We start from the raw sequence: 22,039 nt of genomic DNA, 5'->3' as shown, positions 1-22,039 counted from the left end.
GGGCAGCACAATCCACAGGGTTGCTTTTAGTTCTGTTTTTTCCATTTCCATACTCAGAGTACCCTTCCCTGGAGGGGTTCGTACTTCATAAGGAAAAGAACGCCTCATTCCCAAGGAACTGAAGGAAAAGTATTCCTTTTAGGAAAACCTCACTTGAAACAGTAAATTCAAATCTCAGGCCAAACACAGATAGTACCAATCTGAGGTGTCAGACTCCAGACACCAGCAATCCCCATTTACCTATAGCTGCAGGAGAACCGCTTTGTACTGGAGGAATGAGGACTAAATCCCAACGCAGTGACGATGGTCTGAGTTCCTAGAGACCACAATAAGTTACAAAGCAAAAATGGAGCCCCAAACTCTGCTGATCAACTCATGTCAAATTCCTGCACAACTTCTCTTTTGGTTTCATTGTATTTGGTGCTAATTTTATTTCTACATTGAGAAGTTTCCTTTAAGTTTCAGACATGAGATCCAAATGTGCACACGCAGAGAACAGCTCACTTCAAGAAACAAGTGATGCCACTGTGATGGGATAGGAAACAGCCCTGGGCTCACTCCACGGCTCCCTGCTGAGCCCATCTGAAACCTGCTCCGAAGATAAAACCCAGGCCCAAACTAACCAGGTATAACAGCACATGTCCATGAGGTTTGCACATGTGCAGCTCCATTAACAACACAGGGGAGGAACAAAAAGAAGTGGAAGAAAATGGATCTGCAGTTGCAAAGGGGTTTTGTTCATTTCTAAGCATCAACGAGAGTTATGGAAGGTGCACTGGGAAAACCAGCCTAAAATATTGTTCAGCCCAATGGAGGTCAGGGAGGGAGGACAACTGTACCTGTCTCAGCAGGAAGGAGACAACGTCTGTGGACTCCCAGTAGCTCGCATGGAAGAGATGCGGCAAAGCGACCGTCGGGAAAGCCGTCAGAGCATCAGGACAGTAGAGAGCGTAGTCAATCCTCTTGGTTCCCCACCACTTGGCAGCAACTAGAAGCAAGAAAGCCTTGTTCAGACAAAGGGGGTTCACATGCCTGCGCAGTCTCCATCACAAATGGTATTGCAAGGCTCTGGCTCCTCACTCCAGGTACGCCGGGAGGCTGCTCCCTGGCTGGTTGCACTGCTAAGAGGGAACAACCAACCCAGGGCTCAGTGTTTGCTCAGACCAAGGGAGGAACATAAAGGGGCACCAGCACTTGAACTCTCCTTTATTTAAACAAACAGGAAGGCACTGGAGGGCAGGTATTAATCAGCTGTTAGTCCAGACCATGGGGAAGGGGTCAAAGGCTCATGTGCAACGGGAATCCACATGGCAATATATAAGGCAGAAACGCATCTCCCTGGAGCTGTGGGAGGAAGGATGTGTGTGCTCTGCCCACCACAAGACATGCCCAGGCTATCTCCAGCCCCGTTTTCCAACTCCTTTAGCTTTCACCAAGGAATAGCATCCAGATACTGGTCACACTAAGGAGGATCTGAACAGTGGGAGCCCATGTGAGATGCTAAAAGGCACCAAAAGGCAGGATATGTGGCACATGCTGCCAGGATTGGCAGTCCCCAGCAAGTCCTTGTTACCATCCTGGGTTACCACACTGCAGGCAGCTGAGACATCCAGCCCAGCCTCTGCAGTGGCCAACAAGAAAAGGATCTGGGAAAGCTGGGACTTTATTCACTGGGATCTTGGAGGGGGAAGGTTACAGACAAGACAGAAGAGTTCCTCCCTCAGGGTGTCAATGACTTGCACGCAAGTGTCCAACAGCCACTGTTTACCCATGGGACACCACCACACTTCAACTCTGCCCATGCACACATCCTGTCCAACCTCCTAGCAATGAGCTTGGCTCAGTCCAAAGCCTCACATCCCAAAGATAGGGCTGCTTTCCTAGCAGTGAGGAGTCCTCAACCCCCGTGCGCTCCGGCCTGGAAAAGCAGCCATGAAAAGAGAAGATGGATCAGAGCAAGAGAGTAAAGGAGGAGCTGTGTTTGCATGCACGTTGCAAGATGGGGCTTTCTCAAGCTTCTTTTTTCACTGTGACAATGTTCCTTTTTATGGACTTCCAGGAAAGCTGCCAGGTATAAGGTATGATCCATCAAACCCCTCTTGTTAAGGGCAATGAGCTGGTAAGGAGCACAGATGCTGAACTGAAAAAATGGTCCCACCAGCTCTTTCCAGAGACCTGTACAAAGCTCCCACCATAGGAACATGCAGAGGGTTATGGCATCAGTACATCCCTATGGCCCAGCCCAGGCCCTAACAGCCCTTGTGTTTCCCAAGAGCCATGGGAAGGAGTAGGAAGGCACTGATGGATCAACATGGCTTTTCCAGGGCACATAGGCACCAGAGCCATTTTTGACTCTCTGTCTTTTAAAGTGGCAGCTCCTGGTCGTGTTCCACCCTTTCATTTCTCATGCAAGTGCCCAGCTTAGGTAATTTCAGATTCTTCATAGGAAGTGAAGAGGATTTACTCTTCCATGCTCAAAAGACAGTGGTGGAGGCAGAAGCGTTGTCCCCGCAGCTCTGCCCGGAAGAAGTCCTGCTCTTGCCAAGCTGCTAGCTGTGTTATGATGGATCTTCAGAGCAAAGTGACAGAAACACTTGTTAATCAGAAAACTGCACTCAGAAATTGCAAGTGCCTCAGTGAAAGCGCACAGATTTGGTGTGAAGTTCTGTGACTCTGAATGAGAGAGGAGGTCGACCAGGGTGGATGCCTCCAGAATACCTGTCTTGATGTCCAGGTCGGGTATCCGAAGAATGCAGTCTGCAGCCTGACTCCATGGCCCTTTGAGCTTTCTTCCCTTCGAAGGGATTTCGTGTTTATGACGCCTATGTTTCTTGGATGAGGTTTGAGTAGGGGATTTGTGAGGGAGGGCAAGTTGGGACAGAAGGCTAAACCCTTTGCAGTGATTAAGGTGGTGTTTGGTTTCTAAAAAGAATAAAATGGAAAGAAGTAGAAATCACACATTATTATAGCACACACATGATGCAGGCAACACCTCTTTCACCCTGCAGAGATTCATAGTGGGAGGGAATTGCACTGAGAGGGAGCCATGGTTCTGTGGTGTCCCTCTGGACTTCCTCCGGCTCTCCCTGTGGGATAGCAGGGACCACATCCAACCCGCAGTGCCAGGCTTCACGTTACCACCACGCTAATAAGGTCGAGCGCAAGAGCTGCAAAGCCGGAGCAAGGGTTCAGAGGAGATGTCAGCGCTCAGGAGGTGAAGGAAGGGGCTGTGACAGCCTCGGGGCACGCTGCACATGGGGTCAAGGCTGGACTCTTCCTCTTTGATCTCAGAAACAGGTTTTGGCGGCTGTGAAGTGCATGAAGGAATAAATTACACAACCAGGAGCTAAATAATTGGTGAGAGCATGGGGAAAGCAGAGAGACATGAGCATCATGTGGGCCTGATCCTGCCATCACCTGCCAGAGGAAGGATCCCTCCATTGCAACACACAGGCCTTTAGGTATCACCCTGGTATAAACACTGCATAAGGAACATCCCCCCCCCCCCCCATTTCTCATCCTGCCCACTCTCTGTAGGTGTGGAACAGCACAAAACAAACACCTTCCCCAGGAGCCTTCTTCCCCAAGCAGATTAGTATTAGCAAGCACTTGGTAAGATGCCTTACCAGGACACACATAAGAACGCACGCAGGGAGCGCAGCATCACCTCTTGGATGTGCTTTGGGAGAGAAAAACCTCATGTGTCAGCAGGAGTTTATTCCTGCTGCCAAGTGTTGCCTCAAACAGGGCAAGAAGTTACAGCAGCCTCTGACCAGCGCCCACAGGAACTAACACTTGTCTCAGGGAGTGTTATTAACCTCAGCAATTGTGAAGTTAAGTCATTCCTAGCCCTGTAGTCTGATGTGCCAGCACTGGAGTATCTCTGAATTTCTGCCGCGTCCTGGAACAAGAGTTTGGGCTGAAGTTTGGGGTTTATTTAATTTGTTTGGCTTTCAGCAGTTATCAGAGGTCCCTGAAGACACAGACTGTTCATCTTACACCTCAGCTGGAATGAAGAAGGGGCTGAACTGTTAACAAGGGCTGTTGTTCTCCACTGTATCAGCTGGGATGTTACACAGGTCTTGGGAAAAAGTAACAATAAACCCCCCTCCTTTTAGTCCTCATTTGGCTCTGGGATATGGGTCATGACTGGCTGACTCTGAGCCTCGCTGCTGGCTACCAAAGAGCTGAATCTCTAATGCAGAGAAATAATCTAAACCTGTTCTTGCCTTTCTTACTCACCCCCATTTCTATGAGCCACATTTAATGATCTACACCAAGCCACAGGCCAGCCCCTGCACTATCAATCTGGCAGCACTGAGCCCTACCAGTTCTGCACGACTTACCAATGGCAGCACAGAAACATCCCTTTGGCTTAACCCTCATCACGCACAGCAGCCAAATGGTGCTCAGTTATCAATCATTACATCTCTTTGAACAACATCACCAGCACAGTCCAACATGCATAACACAGCGGTGGCCCCTGTATTATAACCGAACACATCATCTGCTCCTCCAGGAGATGTGATAACACATGGCACTGACTATGGCAAATCCAGGCGAAGGCGGAATCATTCCAACTCTTTGTTACTAATGGAAAGCATAACCCAGACAGACAGACAGACAGACAGAAGCTGTGTGGCTCTGGCCCGGTGCGTGGTGCTGCGGGAGCGATGCGGGAGTCTCGGAGGAGGTGAAACACTTACTGTTGGCTATGTTGGAAGCAGTGTAACTGTCTGCCATTCCTGAGACCTGGCTGGCAATGCTGATCTCACTGGCTCTCCGGAAGCCCCTGAACTGAGGGGCTGAAATGGGGGTGGACAGGGACGTGCTTTCCATGAAGACGGCACCATGAGACTGAACAACATCTGCTACAAAGTTGAAACAGGGAAATCAAAATATTAGACCAACAGACAGAGGCTGGGCAAGATGAACTCGAGGGGAGGAAGAAGGCAAACAAGGCTGGCAAGGTGCAAAAAAACCCTTTCAGAACTGATTGGAATGAACAAAAAAACCCCACAAAAAACATTTCATCAGAGCTCTGGTTTGGAAAGAAAGCAAACACCACAGCAGGCAAAGAGACGTGGCTGGAGGAGCAGTCTTTGATTGAGGGAAGCAAAATAAGGAGCTCAAAAAGCAAACCCAAAACCCCAAAGAAAAATCCAGGCAGACGTACTCAAGCAGCAATAACAAGCGTGTGTCATACATACAGGTGTGAATATACACAGCTTCATATATTCACACTGAGACAAAGTAACCGAGGTAAGGAGAACAACAAGAAACAGCCTTAGAGAAGGGATATTTGTATTCTGGAAGTGTTTAAACTTAAAGGAACATCTCCAAGATAGAAGCATTAATGCCAAAAAGGAAATATAAAATCAAGAAAACATTTCCATGCCTGGCAGGGACTAAACTTGAACTCGTATTTTGTGATGATGAGCCAATGCTCAATAAACTAAAGTAAGGGCTATTGAAAGAAAGGAGCCTGGTGCTGAGCACTTACATCTCCAATCAGTGGTGGTGGATTGGGGAGTGCTTGGCCTCTGTGAAAACAGAGCTTCTTTGGTACAACGTGCAAGTCTGGATATATAGATCCCAACCTGAGGTTTACCAAGTGTGGCCTACCCCTTTAGTACATAAATACACAAAGGGAAGATTTGAAGTCACGCTCACATAGGCCTTATATACATACTGGAGGGACATGGACCTCAAATGTTCAGGACTAGCAAACCGAGAGCTGCTGAAAGTCATGTAAAATCTCTGCATTTCAGTTGTCTCTCTAGCAACACTGGTAAGAGCATTCATTCACTCCTCTGTAGATGCTGCAAGGCTGAACTGAGTGTCTGCGGGATACCCCAAGATCCTGCACTGCTGAGGGTTTGCAATGTACTCGACAGCAGGCAGCAGCAACGTGACACTAACATGCAAAAGCAAAGCTAACTATCTTTTAAGTGTTGCCCATCTCTGCTGTACCTGAGGAGCAGCATCTGAACTTTATCCCCAGGGCTCAGCCAGGCAGTAGATGCCACATGGAATACAGGTACATTACTTTCACACCCCAACATCTTCCACCCGTTTCAGCCAGTTTAGATATCCCTGGATTTAATCCCAAGTATGTGGCTGGCACAGGGTGTTGTTTCGGCAACTGGTTTATTTTAGCATCGATCTTTTTTGCTTGGGGCTACTGATTTGCTGCCTCTGACCTCTTGGTTTGCAGCAGCAGCGTGTGCCCACGTAAATACTGCTGCCGCAGAGGGAAAGGGGATGTATGAAGCAGAAAATCTGAGGCTAAAGTGTCGAGAAAAGAGTTCTGTTCTCTGCAGGGAAAATCAGGCCACAAGCTGCTCTGTGTAAAAGCTTCATGGACTGCAAGATCTGAGCCTTAGCAGGAGCCTGACTTGACCATGAGCTGCACACACGTTGTGCCTGAAAGGCCATTACCAGGATCACTTTCTTCCTCTTCTCACCTTGCCTTGAGCTGCTGGCTGTAAAGGCTGCTACCAGCATCCACAACCCAGCCAGCCCCACCAGGCCAGAGCAGCTTTCTTACTGCTGCAAGCACAAGAAAGGAGACAATTCAAACAGAGGGTGCACTGAGAACATGAGCCAAGCCAGGAGCTGCATTCAACCCCTTGAAGATCTCAAGGGTAAAAGGTCTCATTCCCATTGCTATATGACCTGGGACCACCCTTTCATCTCTTCCTTAGTTATCCCTTCCTTTCCTTTACCTTGCCTGTATAGATGGTGAGATCCTTCTGCACTTACGTCACATCAAATGGGTACCCCAACCCAGCTGTAATGCAGATAGTGACCATCAGCTTTCCTGAACTTGGTCAGATGCAAGGAGAGGTTTGGCTTTGTCTGTGCTAGAGAGAATTCCAGGTTCAGGTTTAACTAACACTTACCAGCAAAGCCTGAACTTCTTCCTCTCCCCTAAACATAAAAGATCTGTGGCTCGAATGAAGAAGCGGCTGGAAGACACACTAAAGAGTGTTACAGCAATGCTACCCAGGAGAAAAGGCTGGGCCAAATGTGGTGCTGCCTGGGATGATCATGGTTTCAGCTCCATTAGCATGTCTTTACTTCGCTCTGCCTGAATTTTACCTCCTGTTTCGAGATCCCAGAAAATAGAAAGTGAACTAAGGACAAAACAGGGGCATTTTGGGCTTGCTCTTTTTAGCCACTCTTGCCTTCCTGGGCCTGACTGGGGATTTTTGAGTACAAAGAGTTTGAAGCAAAACCACCCAGCCACAACAACCCTTCCAACACTATCATGGCTAATGCTACCAGAGGAGTAATATTCACTCCTATTAAAGCCTAAACTGTTACAGCATTACTGAACTGTTCAGCTTAGTATTGCCCATGTTGGTGGCAGGAATCTGCTCTGCAAGGGGATGAATGTAACCCCACAGCAGCGCTCCCATGCTCCAGAGCACTGGGGTTACTCTCATGTTTCTCCCTTTTCCCAAGCTACACACCCTCTATTCCTGAAAAAGGCCAGTTTCTAAGAAAACACGAGGGCCAGGAAAAGGCAGGGCAGGAAGTGTGGACAGAAAACCTGGTTTATGCATTACTGCTCCTTCATCCAAGCATCCGCCCCCCCAAAGCGCAGTGACTTCCAGATAAAACCCCAGGACCTGACTTGCAGAAGAACAGAACCCATCCAACGTATTTCCTAAGCTCTGTGTATTCTTTGCAACAAATCCCTTGTGCAGCATTGCTCTTGCCATTTTGAAGCCAAGGGGGCTTACCTGCAGAGTGCAGTGCCCGGGGTGGGATGATGCTGCCCCACTGGCACAAACTGACCCCAGCACCTGCAACCTAAAGGGAACAAGTCTGAAATCTTCCGCGCAGCAGAGGCGGCATCCCCAGCCCCAACTCACGTCCTGACAATCACAGGGATGTTTTTGAGGCAGCACTTTGAGCCCAGGGTGAAGTCAGATGGCTGGACCAGGCAGAGCAGTAAGAAGACTTCAATCAAGACAGGCTGTTCCTTTATGGCATTAGATAAGGACAGAGGTGCCCTGGTTTACTGCACTGGCTGAAGTGTACTTTGAACTGTGTCTGCGGGCAGACTTTATCAGAACAAGGAAGCTTCAGGAAGAGGAGACCTGGCTTGAGCAGAGCCCTGAGCACCCTCTCTCCCAGCACAGGACCTGCCACTGCTCAGCAGCACACACAGGTCAGGCCAGCGCCATGAGCTGAGATTGAACTGCACCTGCAGAAGAGGTGACATAAGAAGAAAAATCACTTCTTTTTTGCCTACCTATGGATCTTTAATACTCATTTCAGTGCTGTGCCTTTTCATTTAGGGACTCATTTGTCCATACTCTTACTAACTGTTTCCCACTAAGCGAACAACACCAGGCCATCCTCTTAATGTACTGCTAGCAATGCCTTAAGTCCTTGGGGTATCCAAATGGCAGACTTCAGTATGTGCTATTTGCAGGCTGAGCTGTGGCACCAAAGCAGGAAATACTGAAAGCATCAAAAATGTGTCAAGTTCAATAAAAAGAAGAAAATAAAACAGGAAAGGCAGCCAGCTGCTCAGCACAGGCCAAACCCTGCTTGCACTGGAGTCAGTGGTCAGCACTGGGCACTGGAAGTTTCCCACAATTGGGATTCAGCACCAGCTACAGTCAAGCCAAGCACTGCCTGGCCACACTGTGGCTCTTGACACACAAGGTAAAAAGCAGAGAAGCTTCTAAAAGCTCCATCCTGACAGCAGGGAAGTGTCAGATGACACTTAAATGGCATTTCATCAGTGACCTCCAAAGTGATTAATTAATAGTACCAGATCCTTTCCCTCTGCGTTGTTACAGACCACCACAGCACAGGCAACATGGCAACTGCATACCTAAAGATCATCTCCATCTTCAAAAGACAAAGGGAGAGATTATCCAGAATAGCCATTGATGTTGCCATCCTGTATGACCACATAACGTACCAGACTGCTCATGAGCAGTCAGCTTGTTAAAGACAACAAGGCAGCAGAACCAAGCTCTCAATGCAAGACACTGGAAAAGGGGTGAGAACGGGCAAGGAAGACACACAGGGAAGAAGAAACTAAAATGAAGTCAAATCTCATTGAAATCACAGATGTAGCACCAGCCACAACCAGGGTAAATGAGGCCATGCAGCAGTTATGGTGGAAAATAAGGCAAAACAAATGCACCAAACTTTGCTTTGAAGTCAAGAAATGAATTTTAAAGAGCCAACACGCAGAACCACCCTGGGGTCTGAAAGCCTCAGTCACTGTATTCAGCAGAGCCACAAGGATTTCCAAGCATAAAACACTCAAATGGACAAAATCTGGTATGACAGAGATGTTCATTAGGCTTCTGGCCATGGAGCAGTGTGGCTGACTGCTGGGGAGTCAACCCTTTCCCAGGGCATCCTGCTGTATGTACCACACGAGCAGGGATACCCAAGGCCTCCCTGTGCCAAAGCCTCTTTCCAGCAGCACAGCCACCACAGAGGGGAAGAAAGCAATTAAATGGCAGAAGCTCCCCCTTCTAGAATGGGGCAGAGGTTTTAACCCCAACTTGTTCTTTACTCCCAGACCCAAGCAGGATCCCAAGTGGTTATTTGATGTGGCGCAGCCTGAGACACAGCGTGAAGATTTCAACTCCAGGAGGCAAACAGGATGATCTCCAAATAACACCCCAAGTACCCAACACCATAGACAATACAAAAGTGTAGATTACACACACTCAGCAAAACCAGCACTTTTATTGGACACATCTTGCCAATTCAGTACGGGAACGGGGATACTTGTTTCCATGAAGCTGTCCTGGTGCTGGAGAGCACCCAGAGGGCTACTTTCCATGAGGAGGATGGGATTGTTCTGGATTGTCTCAACTAGAAGTAGATGGGGAAAAAAAAACAAAAACAAAAACAAAACCAGAAGGACAAAGAACAACAGACATGTGGCCACAACGTGTTAACATACAAACAGTTGCAACTGAGCACTTCAACTATGAGTCTTCAATGAAAAGACAACCTTCAAATAGCGTGAAAGGAAAAAGACATGGGTGACTTTCCAAATAGACCCACATCAGAGAGATTAACTGGGAGCAGAGGAGAGCACAACGATGGCATTTCAACAACAAAAGAAAAGGGAGTCCTCTTAACCAGCTTCTCCAATGAGTCCAATCCATAAACCCCCAGCAGATCCAGAGAGATCTTTTTACTACGAGGGGAAAAAAAGTATGCTGTAAGGGGAGATTTACTTGACTCAGCCTCACATCCTACACAGTGCAACGCACAGGAGTAAGCAGGGATGTGAATTTCGTTTTACTCTGCAAGTTGGTTGTAATGAAACAGAGACCCAACGTTTAGTACAGATGGGAAAATGAACAAAATATACGATGTCTTAAGAGGCTTCCTCAATCGTGGACTGTAAAAAGCCAGCTATCTGCACGAGGAAATATGCACAGACAGTGTTACAGGAGGCTTTGTACATAACTAATTATAACTGAGCACCTGAATTTTACGTGATCATCAAATCATATAGCTTAATTATAGCAGCAATTAACTTTCCTGGAGCGCCCTGCAGTAGAGGCTTTGCAAATCGTGGTTGGAACAGTCCTTGTGGGTAATGTGGAAATCAACAGTGAAATTTTGGCTCTAATGGAAAGGAAGAGCCTGTTACTTTGGAATAAGCAAATGAAGAGGTTTTGTCTTACACAAGAAGAGAGTTTAGAGTTGCTTTTTTTGCCAGTTTTATTCATGAAGCAGAGCAGCATCTCCTCTTAAAGTAACAAGGCTCAAACCTGGAGACAGTTTTGAAATCACTCTACTCTTCTCATAGTTGAGCTAATTGCTGTTTAACTCCTCTCCGCTACGTAGCAAGCATCTCTCTACACATAGACAACTCAAAGGTCTGGGGAAGCGCAGCAAACTAGTAAGATCCCTGCTGTTGCACACACTGATAACCAGAACACGGTGTCAAGGGGGCTTCTACCTCTGGTTTCAGTGAGAACAGGGACTTTGAAATGTATTTAAAAGGAAGAAGGTAAGATGTTTAGGATTATTTTTGATATTTATTTTTAAGGAGCCACTTGCTGCTGCTACCTAGAATACACCCCAAAAGCAAACTGCTTTTCGAGTTGCTATAGATTCCCTGAGCTGTTGTACAAATGCACTTGTGGGTGGTTCCATTTTTAAGTGGTGTTGCAGCAAGATCTGTGCTAAATTTGACTAGTGAGTGGGGCCTGCAGAAAGTATTTTATCCACTTTCTTGAACATGGGGTTTAGTTTATGCCCATTTAACAATTCAGACCTCCAGATTCAGCAATCACAAGACAAGCTTTAAAGACGCTGATACATAGGAGAGCACTGCTTTGGATTTTCAATTCTAAAATGGTTCAGAGCTTCACCAGAATTATTCTGCTCTAGATATACGTTCCTCTTCTTTTAGTCCTGCATGATCCAAATACTAAACAAATGGAAAGCTACCAGAGCTTTGGGGAAAAAACCAACCACCAAATCCTCATCTTTCTAGCTGGTGGCTTTGATACTCTGGTTTGCCAGCATGATTTCTTGTGTGTTGTAAGTCTGGTTTTATAGTAGTGACTCTCAGTTATAATGTTGACTTTAACTAGCCATTGACTAACAACCTCTAGCAAGGGAAAACTTACAGTGCAGTTATTCTTCCTGCCCCAAAGGCCTGACCCTGCAGGGAAGGAAAGCTTTAGGTGAAGCAGAAAGGTCAAATTTAGTTCTGCACAGTGGTGAGCTTCCCCGAGAGCTCCTTGCAATGAGAGCCTGCACTGAAATGGCAACAGACCATGAGAGTCCAGGCACAGGAGTGAGGTGAAGATGGCAGGAAATAGAATTTACTTTATTAGATCCACTGATGTAATGGGAGCTGAGGCAGGGCATGGTCAGGACACAGTTAACTGTTTTGAATGCAAAAAGGGCATGCACACAGCCGCTCCAGACTTTATTACTGCTGCAATTGGGGTAGAGCAAGTGAAGAGGCCACCGATGGGAGAGGAATCCTAGGTAGCTTACAAGACAGTGTCTCATGGGCAAGGTGGCATGGGCAAGGCACTGACACCAGCCCACTAATCTGCAGTAGCCTGTCCAATGAAAAAGCACAGGTTGCAATGGAGCAAATCATCTCATCTCACTGTTGACTCTGCTGCTTCCAGTCTTCGCTGGCCCTCCATTAAAGTCCTAAACTCTACCAAGTTAATCAGGTTTCATTCAGTCCCAATTGCAAGCACCAGACTGGGTGTAAAACTTCACAGAGAGGTCACCACATCACGACTCTCAGCAGCTGATGGCCTTTCTGTGACAAATGAAGGGCATATGGCTCACAGGGCACTGATTCTCTTGCAAGAAAACTACCTTTTCTGGTAACTCAGGAATAAGGCTAACATTATAGGGCTAATTCTCTTTTCTTGTCATTCCCAATTGCTTTGATAATTTCATATAAAATGTAGTTATAACCCTTTAGACAGCTAGTAAGCATCCAAAGCGACTTACCCAGCACAGCAGAATTGCCATCACCCAGTGGGAACCTCTGGTAACGGGGAATATTAAAGGGGGGCAAAAGGTAGAACTTCTTCTCCAAAAGAGGCTCGAGGCGTGAAGCAGATGGGTCTGCAGGGTGGAACAGGTTATAGACCTGCTGGCAAGCTGGTCTGAGCTGAAAGACTGAAAAGATGAAGAAAAAAAGCCTTCAAGCACCAGTAGCTTATTTGTTAGAATAGAGCAAATATTTGTCTGTGAAAAGGACAACTATTGTGTTGAAAAAACAGTGCGAAGGATTTATCATCTTCCAGTTTAGTCAATTGAAACAGTTTACTACAGTATTGATAGACTCAAGCATTGCCCAGTATGTGTGATATTTGGAAGTACATTTTAAGTAAACTGTACAATCGGTACTGGCTGGAGCACTTTGTGATCTGCTTCCTTAATGTGCCATGAATACCATACATAAAGTTCCGTCTTTACCAGTTTGTCTCATCAAACCCTGCCTTTGCAGCAGGAGATGCTTTCCCCATCCAGTGAGCTCAGCAGTTTACATCAGGACTTACTGTCAAGAGCTGGAATGACAGTTTTTCGCAGTGCAAGAACCAGACCCAAGGGAGAACCAAAGAGGAAGAAATCAGTGATCTCAAATTCAAACTTTCCGATATTTCCTCCATCCAGCATAGTGGAGCTACTGGATCGCCTGGATCCCGGGTCATTCCTCAGAACACTAGAATGTAAACTGGGACAAGAACAGGAAAGAAAGTCAACATTGTATTCAGGCTGTGGTTTCATAACTGAAGGCTGGATTGGTGATTGACAATGAATATAATCTCCCTCTCTCCAGTGAAGGAACTGTGCCAATCAACCCACCATGCCTCGGTACTGTAGTTTTACGAGCCAGTAAATTGTCCCCCCAATTACCCCATTATGCCAGTGCATAATTCGGGCTCTAAAACCCAAGCTTCAAGTGGGTTCATTTACACACTCCTATCTCCTCAAAATGTTTGTTCTTTGAGGAATCAAAATCTCTAATCTTCTAGTCAGAATCTGCTACTAGCATAGCTATTTGCAAGATAAAATAACCAGCAAGCCAAATAACTAGAGTAGCAGGGGAAGAAAAGCCGGTTCACAGTGATTCACTCTATTACACATATTACTGCTATGCCTTCTGGTTGGCAACATTTGAGTTCCTTCCATCACCTTATTCTCAAATGTTACGGAAAGCTGTGCTTACCCACTTCTCCTTTTGGAAGTAGTTGGACAAATGTTATAGGATTGAAAAGGAAAAAGAAAATAGAAAGGGGAAAAGATGAAAATCTGCAAGACGGTTTCTAATATCTTTGTGCACTAAGTTTTCACAACAGCTTCTATGCATGTGTATGGCATTCACTGGGAATGGGAATCTGGGGTAATTAACACAGTTAATTAAAACATGTCTGGCTTTCCCCACCTCTTTCAGGTGTCAAATCTGTTGGCAAAATTCAACCTGTGCGCTGCGCAGTGAAGCACAGGTTTAACAAAGACTGCAATTCACATCCCTTGGATACTGAGGAAGTAGCAGCAGGAACTCTTAGGTGAAAACCCTGGGAATCCATCCCCACGTTAGGAAGAGGTGCTTCTTTGCAATCTAGATCTGGGATTAGACAGCGAATGACAGATGTGTAACACTAATAACCTGGTTCACAAAAGGGTTTCTGAGATTCACCTGTTACCACCCAAAAGCAATAACCTGTAGTTTCATTTACTCTCCAGGTTCTACAGATTCAGATGCATCCCTGCTGGGTTCTTGTTGTAATTAGAAGTGGTGAGCTGAAGGCAGAGTACCAGCAGTGCCTGAACAGGGTGTCTGGAGACACTTTAAAAAGCATCTGAACTGGTTCTACGAAATATGTAGGATCAATGGATACAACAGCAGTCAGGCTGGATAAAGGGCTTACTCGCCTGGAGTCAGGAATGATGCTCTGTGGCCCCAAGTCACGCTCCCAGGTGGTCAACAGCACTGGCTATGTCTCTGTGTGCAATAGCACTGGCTCATCAAGGCCACCTCTGAAGGCAGTGATGTCCCAGCACTGCTGTGCTCATGGAAACCAGGGCTGCTCAGTCCCTACAATGTGTAGCACTGGAGCAGTTGCTCACACACACTCCTCTGGGATTGCCAGTCAACAAATGAGCAGCTGCAAATACTCATACAATCCCAGGCACAGCTACAGGTTGGGCAGAGAAGAGATTCAGAGCAGCCCTGTGGAGAAGGACTTGGGGGTGTTGGTTGATGAGAAAATGAACATGAGCCGGCTTCAGTGTGCGCTCACAGCCCAGAAACCAACCGTATCCTGGGCTGCATCAAAAGGAGCGTGACCAGCAGGTCAAAGGAGGTGATCCTGCCCCTCTGCTCTGCTCTTGTGAGACCTCACCTGGAGCATTGTGTGCAGTTCTGGTGTCCTCAACATAAAAAGGACATGGAACTGTTGGAACAAGTCCAGAGGAGGGCCACGAGGATGATCAGGGGCTGGAGCACCTCCCATATGAAGACAGGCTGAGAAAGTTGGGGCTGTTCAGCCTGGAGAAGAGAAGGCTGTGTGGAGACCTCATAGCAGCCTTCCAGTATCTGAAGGGGGCCTATAGGGATGCTGGGGAGGGACTCTTCATTAGGGACTGTAGTGACAGGACAAGGGGTAACGGGTTAAAACTGAAACAGGGGAAGTTTAGATTGGATATAAGGAGGAAATTCTTTCCTGTGAGGGTGGTGAGGCACTGGAATGGGTCGCCCAGGGAGGTTGTGAATGCTCCATCCCTGGTGGTGTTCAAGACCAGGTTGGACGAGGCCTTGGGTGATATGATTTAGCGTAAGGTGTCCCTGCCCACGGCAGGGGCATTGGAACTGGATGATCTTAAGGTCCTTTCCAACCCTAACTGTTCTATGATTCTGTGAGAAGAAAAATGGGTTTCACTCAGAGTTTGTTTTCCTGCTTTGGCAAATAATGCATCATTCCCAGAGACAGCACCTCTGCTGAGCACCCCTCCCAAGGGATGCTCAAACACCTTCTGCTCATGCCGCACTGCTGTGCATTCTCTAAAGGTGCACGTATGCACATGCAGGGCACTATTCTCCCCATTACCAACCCCAGGGAAATGACAAGCTTACTTATGCCAGACACAGGTATCAGGGAGAGTCAAAACAGTGATGGCAAAAGGGAGAGGAACAGGAGGTTACAGCAGAGACAGCCAAAACGAGCACGTTCCCATTTGTGTGATGTGAACGAGCTTCCCTGAGATCACGCTGCCACGACACCCAACTCTGAACCACGTTTAAAAACAAGCCACCTTCAGGGAAGCTACAATTATTTTAGCTGACAAGACTGCAATACATTAAGTTTGGTGTGTCGAAGGAATACAAAGTTATTCAGAACATGTTCAGTTTTGCCAAAGACAGGGCAACAGCAGTGTGCTTCAAACGAAGGCACAAAAGGAAAGGCAGATGTGTGGTGGCAGGATGGATGCAAAGGGGGGTTTGGAGCATTCCACACATCTTTCCATAGCATCTCTTCATGGGGAACGGAAAAGAATGAGAGCACTCATACTGCTAAGCAATTTGGACAGCTTCTCTCCTTTTACTGGGAGCTTGATGCTCTTTTTAAGCAATCAAAAGAAATGAGAGCCAAGGGGAACTCTGAATCTGTCATGCTCCAAGCAACCTACAGCGCCCCATTCTCCCTTTAAAAAGCAGCAGATGTACTGTGCACATTAATTAAACAAGAGCTTATGGATTTCAGAAGCAAACCAACTCATTTACAATAATACAAGTACAGCACAGCCAGAAATAATGTAGTTGTGCAGAAGAACTGAATTTAAACATAAATGTGTGATTGTGATCTCCAGATGCTGCTGTGGCTCGCTGGGCATTGCCCCAGAGCAGCGGGTAGGTCTGATACAGGAATAAAACTGAGTGTCTTTGGCACAAGCTGAAATCTGCAATTGGTATGGACAGGAAGGCCCCTGTGTCTGAGCCCATTAGGAAAACCTGGCTCTGCTCTGCCAGTCTCCTTCATGAAAGCACAGCACATCAGGGCTTGGGTTTTATATGGGAAAATCATTACTTGGTGACAGAGAGGTCAAAGGGGTGTTCTGCTGATGGCTGTGCTGCTCAGTAACGATGGCTGCAAGCACAAGGTGCAAGGACAGGTCTGGGTGCAATACTGTGCTGTCATGCAGGAGGGGAAGGTGTGAATCACTGCACCCAAGCCTCCTCTGCACCAGGGAGTGAAGGGGAAGAGGTGCAGAGAGAGCTCATACAGCAGCTTCAACCTGTCCCTTTTCCTGAGGGAATCTTGCTCTTGAGCTGTAGGAAAAGACTTATTTCTGACTTAAGATCTAAAGGTAGATTTAACAAAAAGTGAAAGTCTAAAAGAAGATGAACCATTCCATTGGTGCACTGAACAGCACCAGGACCCCCAGGTGCTGTTGGGAGCAGGCACAATCCTTTGGAGACAGAGCAGGGAGGACCAGGATAATGCTATCTGAAATGACAAACTGCAATCCATCATCTGTGTCAGGACCACTGCTGAACCAGCAGCAGCAATGGAAAGACTGCTATGAACATTGCATCAGTTAACAAATGTGCCTCTGAAAGTCCACCTGAAGAAGCTCAGGAAGGTGATACTGGGGGCTTTGATAGTCAGCAACAAATCCGAAACGCAACCTTGGTGCCATTGAGTAGCCCTGGCAAGGGACAGAATTCAATCCCCTTTCCCTGCTCCATATGGGGGACTTGGATTGCTTTGGCAAATAGTCACACAGACAGAACAATCCCCACGCACAGTTGGAGGTTGTTCCATGTACCAGCTCAGGATGTCTCATCCAGAGCATCCTGCCACCTTGACAGCAGAAACCTGCTCCTGCAACAGGAAAGGGCACTGAGATTCAATCTCACACTTGAAATAGGCCAAAATTAAACGATACTCAGCTTACACCTGCCTTTCCCAAGAACAGGCCAGCCAACTCAAAACTCAGCTTTCAGAGATGCTTTGGGATTAATACAACATTGGATTCCCAGCTCTGCTTCACCATCTTCCCTGGCATGATTTCTACATTTGCTTTATGACCTCCATCCCACACTTGCAGCAAAAAAGCAGTTACCTGACTGCCTTAACTGTCAAGTAACAGGATGAAGGGTTTCTTGCCATTGTAATACAGATGCAGGAGAGCAGCTGGAGTCTCTCACTGCCACTCAACAAGGGAGCTGTTCCTTTTATTTCTGCCTATACAACACCCTGAAATCTATATCCCTCTAATCTCAACTGAACACTTTCCTCCACCTTGCTTATCACAGGATGACAAAGCAACATTTGGGTTTCACAGATGCACCAATCTCAGCTCCAGACTATTGCTGGCTCTGTTCTTTCAACATCCTACCTTGAAAGAAAGGCCTGATGCTGCTTTATCGTGTCCAGTTCGTAGGTTGATGAATCACTCCTTTTCCGTGGCAGCTGCTTCTTTGGATCTTCTCCGTTGCTACGGGGAATATCAATGTTGCTCCTACTGAGGTGTCTGCTGGCTTCTAGATTAGAGCCACTGGAACAATAGCTGTTATTCACCGTTATTCCAGGAGACAGGAGGTCGGTGTCCTGGGATTTGAAATATACGGATTTAGCACTCTAGCAGCTGAATCAGGAATACACCCACATTATAACCTTCTTCTTCCATCCTCCTTTCCCCACCTACCCCTAGATCCAGTTGAGAGCAATGCAGCATCTCAGACCAAACACTTCCTAAGAGTGTGGGTGAAGCAGGTGTGAGCGATGCTTCACATCAGAGGGTGAAGCATCCCTGTTCAGAGCAAATGCACCCAAACTGAGACACATATGAACCTTAAGACATGTGTTTGCCATTAATAAGGAGTAGAGCCTTTGTTGTTTCATGGAAGGATCCCTAGAAAAACAGGGGCCACGGAGATGCTGTGGCCAGAAGACCTATTCCCAGTAGACACTTAGAGCCACCATTACCTGGACACTCACAACGCTACCTCTCCGGCTGCTGTTCTGGCTCTCAGACACAGTTTGATTGCTGTAGCATAAGGCATCAAATGCCAGGATTCCTCCAACACAGTCCCCGACCAAGCAGACCTGAGAAAGGCAACAGAAGCGGGTCAGGGGAAGCAAAAAAAGCTCCTTATGCTCATTTCAGAGCTAACAGTTAAACAGTGATGGATTATACCTAGGAAAGCTGCAGTAACAGGATGCCCAGTGCTTTCATCAGTAACACTATTCAGTCAATGAACATCCACACCTACCCTGCAGACTCTTGTTATCTAACACAGCTAATGTGTTCTGGCTGTCCCCACCAGCTGACTGGAGCGCAGTGAAAGCAGCACAGAGCACTGATCACAGCACTAACTCCAGCCTCAGAAAACCAAGCTTGATTCCCTCCTCGCCAGCTCTCCATGCTACTTCAAGCAAGATCCTCTGTGCTTCTGCTCCTAGTTTGTATCCTGAGGAGGTAACACTGTCCTGACTCCAAGGGTATTGCGCAGACAGGCACAATAATGCCCTGAGACCCCTGGGCAGGAGAGGGCTGTCTGGGTCCTCTGGCATATATAGCTGGCTGGGAAGAAGCTCAAAGTGAATAAATCACACTACAGCAGTGCAACGTGATGGCTAGTCCAATAGCTTAAACCCATGAGGGGCTAGAGAGCCACTCTGCCCACAGTGCTACACACAGTCATGGTCTTTTATGGGGTGCAGCACCTGCAGAGTCTCAAAAAAGAAACCCACTTCTGTGACATCCCCAACATAAGCTGCTGAAGGCACTTTAAAGGCAGGAATCTTTAAACAGCCTTGGTTTGCAACAGGAGGAGAGATCGTGTTTACTAACAAAGGTAGCATGCCCGATTTGGAAAGGTGTGTCATGCTGAAAGCTGATTAACTTCACAGCTTTGTAGCTTCATTTCTGAACACAAGCTCAGGCTTTGCTTGGAATCCCAAAGGTTCAAGACAGAGAATAAGCAATAATCTCTCTCTCTCAGAAAGAAAGAAATGGAGGCACAACACTTTCTTATTGCAGCTCAACACTGTCATGTTTCCATCCCTCCTGAGAGATTAATGGAAAAGACAGCTTCAGAAAGAAATTGCTTCACTTGTTCTTCCTTTTATTGTGGCTATAAACAGCCTCTGGCTCACCTGGCCATTGAATGACATGCCCTCCTGGGATCTGATGAACTCACTGTAGGCCTGGTTGGCTCTGACGATGACTGTGGCCACTGCTTCTTGGTACTGTGGGGATGACGTTGCTAGCAGAGGGAGTGCAGCGAGGGGAATGTGATCCTGGCTGTTGGACAGGCAGCCTTCGTCATAACTATACGGGCTGAGGCTGGAGAGAGCAAGAGACATTGGAAATATTCAGCCTTACACACAAAGTGGGGAAAACCATGTGCAGAAGCACAGTCACTACTGTAGTTCATTAAAGAAAGCCTCAAGACACAAAGGCCATTTATCCACTGTGAATGGGTGAGAGCTTAATAAATCTTTCCCTCACATCAAACGTAAATCTTCAAGGACAACATACTTACATTAACAGAACAACCTCAGACAAGGAATTAAAGCCTTAGTATTTATTGGATTAATTAAAATAGATCAATCTCAGAACTCTTACTGCACGATTACTGTATTCACTACAGCTAAGTATGAAATCGAGATTGAATGCCTCGCTAGTACATTAATAAGTGCATTCTCAAAGCACGGTCAGAGCTTTCAGTACGATATGCAGAATAGTTCAGGGAAGCAAATCAAGAAATCATATAAAGAAAACAAAGCCAAGATTGAAAAGAGTGCCTGTGATAAAGCAGCATCAACTTACCTGGACACCAGTGAAAATGCTTCGGAGCAGATGGCTGGACAAGGGACTAGTCTGATGGCAATGCGTCCAAGAGCAGCTGGGTAATGTACCCTCATCACTGTGTCAAACACTGTCGTGATGGTGTTGACATCCCCTTGCTTAGAGCTCTGGTCACCGCTTCCTGAGTCCAGGATGTTCCCTCCATGGAGTACCAAGAGGAGGACATGGATTTTACTTGGCTGCATTAATGGCTGTGCTGATTCATCCTAGGTGGGAATGAAAGAGAGCACAGCAGAAAGGCTTATTTTCCAAAGAGGTTTTACTTGGTCCGAGTGCATTTTAGGCAAGTTTTATCACCTTTTCCTCCCCAAGCTCACACATGGTTGTACAATGCACTATCCACATCAAGTCCTGTCATGGATGAGGCAAAAACATGTGTGAAGCAATATATTTCCAGGAGAAATGGTATCAGCCATGATACAAGGAATTGGCAAGCCCACATCTAGGATGCCAAGCTCAGTCTGGGCGATCTACACACAAAGGTGGTTGCAGTGTGAGGAGGACCAGTGCCAAAGGACCAGAAGCACGGAGCCCTTTCAAACAGAAACTGAAAGAGTTCAGCCTGATTTGCTGTGCAAAGCTACCCTAGAATGAAATGCCTGCTTTCAAACACAGTGGAGAGGAGTGGAGAAAGCAAGGGAGGCAAGAGAAGCACTTAAGGCAAAGGACAGCACAGGAACAACCACAAGAACCTAAACTGATCCTGAATGAAGCGTAGACTGAAAATCAGGCTTCTAAACACAGGAGAGATGAGGTTTTAGAGTAACACCTTCAGGTTTGTTGGCAAGAAGCTGAACTGTCTTCAAGAAGGACTGTGCTTAATTCATGGCAACGGGCATTAGATACACCTGGACACAACAGCTGAGAACCTGACTACTCCTTCACGCACAAATGCACACACGCAGCCTCAGTGTAATGACTGTCCTAAGCAGAAGGAATGCTGAAAGTAAAACAAAAACCTGTAAGCAGGTGAAACGTGGCAGCACTAAAGACAAGAACTGTGTGTGTCAGAGGGGAAAAGTAAAGAAATAAAAGATGGGTGTTGCTCTCTGTTGGGGTGCTGAGCTCAGCTGCAGCAGTAAAACACATTGAGCAGAAGTAACAGGTCAGCAAGTGGCAAGCTGCTGGGCAAAGAAGTCGTAGGAAGAGATCAGTCATTGCATTTGTCTGCCTAAGGCAGAAGTTATAAATAAGAGTTCAGATTTGCTTATGCTGCTGCAAAAGAGGAACTGAAAAGCTTTTTCTACCCAGTTCCTGTGAGCTCAGTCTTTCAAGACCCTGTGACCCAAGTACTGGCCAGCATCTGGTTGGGAGAGTGCTGCATGGACACAGGAAAGGTTTATTTTGTCTGTCCAAGTCATTTGCTTATTATGTTGAGTCAATTCCTTGCCTAAACAGGCTACAGTATGGGGGAAAGAGGGAAATGCATCTGAACTCCAGAACGGATTATCACTAGTGACTGCCAGAACAGCTCTAAGCCCAATCCTGATGCCCCAGGAGCAGGCACAAGAGCATCCATTTGTATTGGTTGCATATTATAACACAACAGAGCAATAACTGTTCTAAGTATCTATTCCCTACCAGGGCTTTCAGTGTTTACAGCTCCCATATGGACTCAAATCCCCCACCCTAACACCTCTGAGATATGTGAAAGCAGGTACTGGTC

At 46.8% G+C, this 22,039-nt stretch overlaps 1 protein-coding gene across 11 annotated transcripts in view; it reads right to left on the bottom strand.

Annotated features, from left to right (window-relative positions):
* Positions 1 to 22,039, bottom strand: part of PITPNM2 (phosphatidylinositol transfer protein membrane associated 2) — a 131,892-nt gene that overhangs the window by 8,145 nt on the left and 101,708 nt on the right. For 4 of the 11 annotated variants that reach the window (XM_057422610.1, XM_057422611.1, XM_057422613.1 and 1 more), the window contains exons 11-20: positions 20,335 to 20,579; positions 19,659 to 19,848; positions 18,486 to 18,605; positions 17,896 to 18,107; positions 13,050 to 13,225; positions 12,496 to 12,666; positions 9,712 to 9,861; positions 4,707 to 4,871; positions 2,719 to 2,922; positions 840 to 988 (exon numbers count right to left, since the gene is read on the bottom strand). In XM_057422610.1, the coding sequence (XP_057278593.1) occupies positions 840 to 988; positions 2,719 to 2,922; positions 4,707 to 4,871; positions 9,712 to 9,861; positions 12,496 to 12,666; positions 13,050 to 13,225; positions 17,896 to 18,107; positions 18,486 to 18,605; positions 19,659 to 19,848; positions 20,335 to 20,579 (1,782 nt within the window). Of the gene's footprint in view, positions 1 to 839; positions 989 to 2,718; positions 2,923 to 4,706; positions 4,872 to 9,711; positions 9,862 to 9,891; positions 10,193 to 12,495; positions 12,667 to 13,049; positions 13,226 to 17,895; positions 18,108 to 18,485; positions 18,606 to 19,658; positions 19,849 to 20,334; positions 20,580 to 22,039 lie in introns of those variants that run through there. The other 7 variants (XM_057422614.1, XM_057422615.1, XM_057422616.1 and 4 more) reach the window with 7 other exon arrangements.

Source organism: Pezoporus wallicus, unplaced genomic scaffold (genome assembly GCF_028554395.1).
Source record: "Pezoporus wallicus isolate ANWC-B61680 ecotype Strahan unplaced genomic scaffold, APGP_CSIRO_Pwel_v1 contig_9942, whole genome shotgun sequence".
Classification (NCBI taxonomy): Eukaryota; Metazoa; Chordata; class Aves; order Psittaciformes; family Psittacidae; genus Pezoporus; species Pezoporus wallicus.
The sequence above is the reverse complement of the archived record's forward strand: the minus strand, read 5'-3'. Positions and strand labels throughout refer to the sequence as shown.